This window comes from Antrostomus carolinensis, unplaced genomic scaffold (assembly GCF_000700745.2).
Source record: "Antrostomus carolinensis isolate BGI_N321 unplaced genomic scaffold, ASM70074v2 scaffold8680, whole genome shotgun sequence".
NCBI classification, from domain to species: Eukaryota; Metazoa; Chordata; class Aves; order Caprimulgiformes; family Caprimulgidae; genus Antrostomus; species Antrostomus carolinensis.
Genome location: NW_010287698.1, coordinates 1 through 5,134, shown reverse-complemented (window position 1 = coordinate 5,134; position 5,134 = coordinate 1). Strand labels below are relative to the sequence as shown.

The 5,134-nt window shown below is 40.1% G+C and overlaps 1 protein-coding gene across 1 annotated transcript in view; it reads right to left on the bottom strand.

Annotated features, from left to right (window-relative positions):
- Window positions 1-3,855, bottom strand: part of TXNDC9 (thioredoxin domain containing 9) — a 6,432-nt gene extending 2,577 nt beyond the window's left edge. Inside the window, exons 1-2 of the mRNA XM_010163841.1 lie at window positions 3,638-3,855; window positions 1,263-1,381 (exon numbers count right to left, since the gene is read on the bottom strand). Of these exons, the coding sequence (XP_010162143.1) occupies window positions 1,263-1,381; window positions 3,638-3,826 (308 nt within the window). The 5' untranslated portion in view covers window positions 3,827-3,855. The remainder of the gene's footprint in view (window positions 1-1,262; window positions 1,382-3,637) is intronic.
- Between the last annotated feature and the right edge of the window lie 1,279 nt (window positions 3,856-5,134).

The window sequence follows — 5,134 nt, the reverse complement described above, 5'->3', positions numbered from 1 at the left end:
TTGTCAGACAGCAGAGATTTGTGGACTGGTCACGTGCAACCTCATCTTTCTGGACTGTCTTCTTTAAGTGGTTTGGCTCAGCTGCATGAACTCTGTGATGTGCCTGTCCCTGAACTCAAGAGAGCTGAGCAGATCAAAAAGCTGGAGTGGGCAAGGATGAAAGCAACTTGATACTGTGGTTGGGAAACCTGACACACTAGCTTCGAGTTGGTTGCCAGCATGACACATTTGACAAAGAACCTCAAAGTTCTTCCTCCTGTCTGAGTCTACAGACTTTGTTGGTTCAAGAAACAAGAACCAAACAACCCCAAACTGCTGAAAGCTACTTTATTTGCAGAGACAGTCTTTCAACTTCGTTGAGTAAAAGCTCGTCAAACACAACTGCTTCAGGTATTTCTGAAACTTAAACATTTAACTTAGAAAACGTAGGACACAGACATCTCACTGCATAACCCATCTCTGACCTCTTTCAGCTTCTCACATTGAGGCTGTTCCAGTTTATACACTATAAGCTAGAGAAAACATAACATCTTGAAGGGGGCAAAAACCGAACCAACCAAACAACAGTAGAACAACTGGCACCTGAATCAACAAACAACTCTACTTTGCAACTGCATTTTAACAGAAGACATTGAGACAGACCTACTGAAGAACAGCCTACAACCCAGAACCTCTCAAATTCTTCCAAGGAAGTGGGAGATCTTATTTTAGGTTCCTATTCTGAGTCAGGACATATTCTCAGATCTAGGTCTCTCACACCCTAAAAAAGTGACAAATCACAAAGGCACAGGCACAAAGGGAAAGCAGCTGCAACTGGTATCCACAGATCAATGTAAAAGGTTAAATTCTGAAGATGCCTAGACAAGATTTTGTTTATATTTTTATTTTTGTTTTCCAGAACTGTCCAGAATCTCTCTGTCTGGAATAACCAAAGTGATCTTTTTGACCTGTATGGTCACTACATTTACATTCTGGCTCCCTCAAACTAAATCAGTAATGAATCTCTCAAATATTGTCAAAGTTGTTACACATTTATATTCTAATCAGCTATGTAACAGAGTATTAATTGTTGTCAAATCACGTTCAGATTAACTGGAATCGAAAAAAAAAAGTCTCAAGAAAGGAGTGAGATTTGGAAAATGAAGGAATTTGAATACTTCTAAAAATACCTATTTGTGGGATTTGAAAGAACTAAAGAACATCTCTGGTTTTGTAGCCAGGTATAAAGAAAATGTTTCTGGAGTATAGCTTATTTACTATACCTGAATGTTGTATCTCTATAGAAATGGCAAACGACATTTTTACTTTCTTTGACTTCTTGGAAAAAGTCTCTCTCACTGGGGATTTCTCTGTATTCTCCGTGTCCTTTGGAAAGCCACTCCTTTTGGAAAACATAAAAGTAAATAATTAGTATGGAGTTTGTTAGCCCTGCACCTGTCATGCAGGCTCTACAGCTTTTAAGAAAAATAAAACAAGGGGCCTGCAATGGAAACCCATTTCATACAGTAATGGAAGGAGAAACAAATTACTTCCCCCCCCTTTAGTTCTGTTTTGAAAATATGCAAACCACTAGGCCAGTCAGCACTTTTGGGTTGCCTCTTTCTCAACAACAGGTGGTTGAGCAGTCAGGCTACCTTACTTATTTGGAAATACAAATCTTTTACAGAGCTCCATAAATTTCTGCAGTGCAGCCTCTCAGTAAGACTAGACCTGTTCAAAGAGAACATCAATGGCAGAAATTCTCAGCATTTGAAAACTGCCAGTTGACAGCCCGGGCTACTCTCTCTACCACGTTTTTGTACACTCAAAGAACTCGTCTAAAACTGATTCAAGTCCTCACATGTATTAAAATATGACTTCTTCTCATTTTTCCCTCTATGAAAATACTGGGGAGAAAAAAGCCTACTAACTCACCTGTGACAGATGATGTTTATATATCAAATAGATACTGAAGATATCCTAATATGAACCAGGCTTCCAGAAAACCATTCAGAAAACACATGCATACCATTAGTCATAAAATGTATGGAGAAAGAGAATTTCGCAAGCTAAACTTTACAGGCAACTTCAAAAACTGCCTGATTAAGTGTGAAAATACAGTTTAGGAAACTAATTTTCTAGATTTTCAACAAATGCACTTAAAGAAAAAAACCTAGTTTCTACAATACTGAAAGGTAATTGTAGTGTATTGAAACATGTACAGACTAAGCTAAATGATTAGAAGTAGTGCAGTGTGACAGAACTTCACAAAAAACCTTTAGTTTCCACAGGGGGGAAAAACAACTTAGATAAATCACTGTTCTTGATCTTGCAGTTTTGACTTAGAGTGAAGGAAAAAAAAAATTGTTTCCAAGCAAACCAAAAATATTCTGTAAGCTACATTAGGACAAAGAATTTCCTGAACATTTTACACACTAAAAATGCAGAGAAGTATGAGCACATGAAGTCATCATGCTGCAAATCAAGAACTGACTTACCCTTCAACAGCGGGTAAGCATTAATTCCCCTCTGCACAATCCTACTCCAGAATAGTGTGGCAGGATACTCCCTTTACTGAGTAGCAACCTACTTCAAATTTGCATTTGACAACGCATGGGAACAGTGACTTAGGACTAACTGACATGAACGAGTTTTCGCATGAGAACTACCACATGCTCACATCCAGGAACACCCAGGTGTTATGACTTCTGAAAAAGGACAACACTAGAATCAAATATAAACTGAACTTCATCAAATATAAACAAATACAAACTTTAAGAAAAGCAAATGCTGTGCCACTTTCTCACGTGCATGTTTAAGGAATCAAAGCTGCTAACACTGCCTGTCCTCCAGCATCCCAACCACATAGTGACATTTTACTGCATTCCTATTTCAAAGCATGAGCTTTTTATGGGTTCCACCAGAGCCAGAGCATCTCCTTTCAACCCAGTCACCTCCCCCCTAACCCAGGAGTAAGCTAAGAAACCTACGGCTTCCCCACGTAAAATTCAGGTCTCCGATATGTTACCAAAATTCTGGGGAGAACTATCTGCAAAGAGACTTATAAAGACCACAGTTTAGCAGGAGGTATCATAGACCAAAGCAGAATTTCTTTCCTGCAAGAAGAAATGAACAGTCACACAAAGACAACATTTCATTGGTTAGAAGGAGTGGAACAAACAATTCCACCCTAGGAACAAGGGAAGACTCAGTATCATTCTTCTACAAAATGCCTTAAGAGAAGAGCAGGCATCACTTCCAAGGCATAAGTAACAATGTCCAGAATTCAGAAGCTTAAGGAGTCTAACAAAAGGCTTAGGATTAGGTTACCTACAAAGCCTATGTTTACAGATAGCAATGTTCAGTGAATATGGACACACTCACATCTTTGTAAGAGAATCTTTATCCTATCCTTACTGTAAACAATCACAGAGGTTCTTCTTTCCTCCTGTTAAAAAACACAAAGCATCCACACACAGACAGACACTCACTTTCCTGGATAATTCAAAAATAATAAGTACAGAAAGGGGAGGAAGAAGAAAAAAACCCAAAACCAAACAACCCCAAAACACTTTGCTCACATACACAATTTCCCTAGGATTCCCAAAAAGTCTGTTACACTGTACACATCAAGAGTCTCTATTACTACAGGAATTACCTGCTTCTGCTGCTGGGCCTTTTTTAGTGCCTCAAGCCTCCTTTGTTTAAGGCGTTCCAATTCATCTTCATCCATTTGGTCCAGCTTCTGCATTTCAGCATCCAAATGTTCCTCCACAACTTTCGTAGTCTGAAGTATTTCATTCTCTAGAACTTTTTGAAGTATTTCAACAGAGGTATCAGCAGCCATCTTTAACTAGAAAGTGATCTCTTTGGAGCTGTGGAAACAGTGATACCTGGAATTAACATTTATACAAACACTTAATTAAAAGCCTGACTTCTCTTACTTGCAGTTCACACTGTAGAGAAGCAAAATGCTACGCTATTTGAAGACAACAATAAATAGTTCTTTCCAATATCGCAACCCCTTTTGGAGAATACTTTCACAATGAACACAGATGGCAACAAAGACACCTGTCAAGTCCTATTCTCTCAATCCCAAAGGCCACTGATGAAAGTGCACAAGAACCCGAAATTACTTGTCAACATGAAGAAGTAAAATTCACCAGTTCCAAAGAACACTCATCCTGAGACAGATCCATGTACCTTTAATAAATATTCTGAAACTAGAAGGTGCAATTGGAAAGCTCCAAGCAGCTGGGAGGAGGTGCAAGATGTCTCAGAAGTCTAAGCAATGCTCTGTTTTTAAGTTTCCACCACTAGTTTAAACGCAATTACTTGAAGTACCTGATGTATATTAACATATTTAAATCTGAATTAACACCCCTCTCCTCAGCTAAAAGAAAGACAAGGCACTCAACAGCAAACACTTTAGGCCAATACACTGCTTCAATTAGTACAAGAAAACTGCTATTGCAAACACCACCCTATGGCAGCCAGTGAAAGGATTTACAAAACCCCAATAACCACCACCTAATTGCTGTGTGAAGAAACACAGCTAAAATAATTTCCTGTGAAGTTCTCCCTGTCCAAACACTTCAAAAGGCATAAAATCGCAAGGCTGGAGTGCACGAAGAGCCGGGGCAACATAATTGATTGTTCTCCCCAATAAACTTACGCTACAAAAAACTATCACTGTAACAAGTGACAGTTTTGCAATGGGGACAGTGAACAGTCACTCCAGTCAGATTCTTAATCTGCAGGCCATGGATTTGGTGTGCTGGATTTGGGTTCCAGACTACTCTTGGCTGCATTGCAAAACAGCCAAGAAAGAATTTTAAGTAGCGATGGGCAAAGTACCAACATCAGGGCACGACTCCAGGTGTAATGCAGCATCAGCAGCGCGAAGGCTGCTGTCACACTGTGCCCGTGTCACAGCCACACCGGCTCTGACCTGCAGCACCTTGCCTTCAGCCCCTCTCCCCGAGGCTGCTGACTACAAGGTCTCTCCATTTCTGTTGTCTCGCCCCCGATCTTGTATTTCCAGAGGAAATGAGAACCTTGCTAGCGCAGGGCAGAGGCCACCATCTCTCCACGAGAGGGAGGGACCCTGCTCACCTGGGGCAAAGGTCCTCCAAGGAAGGAAAACAGAAAACCC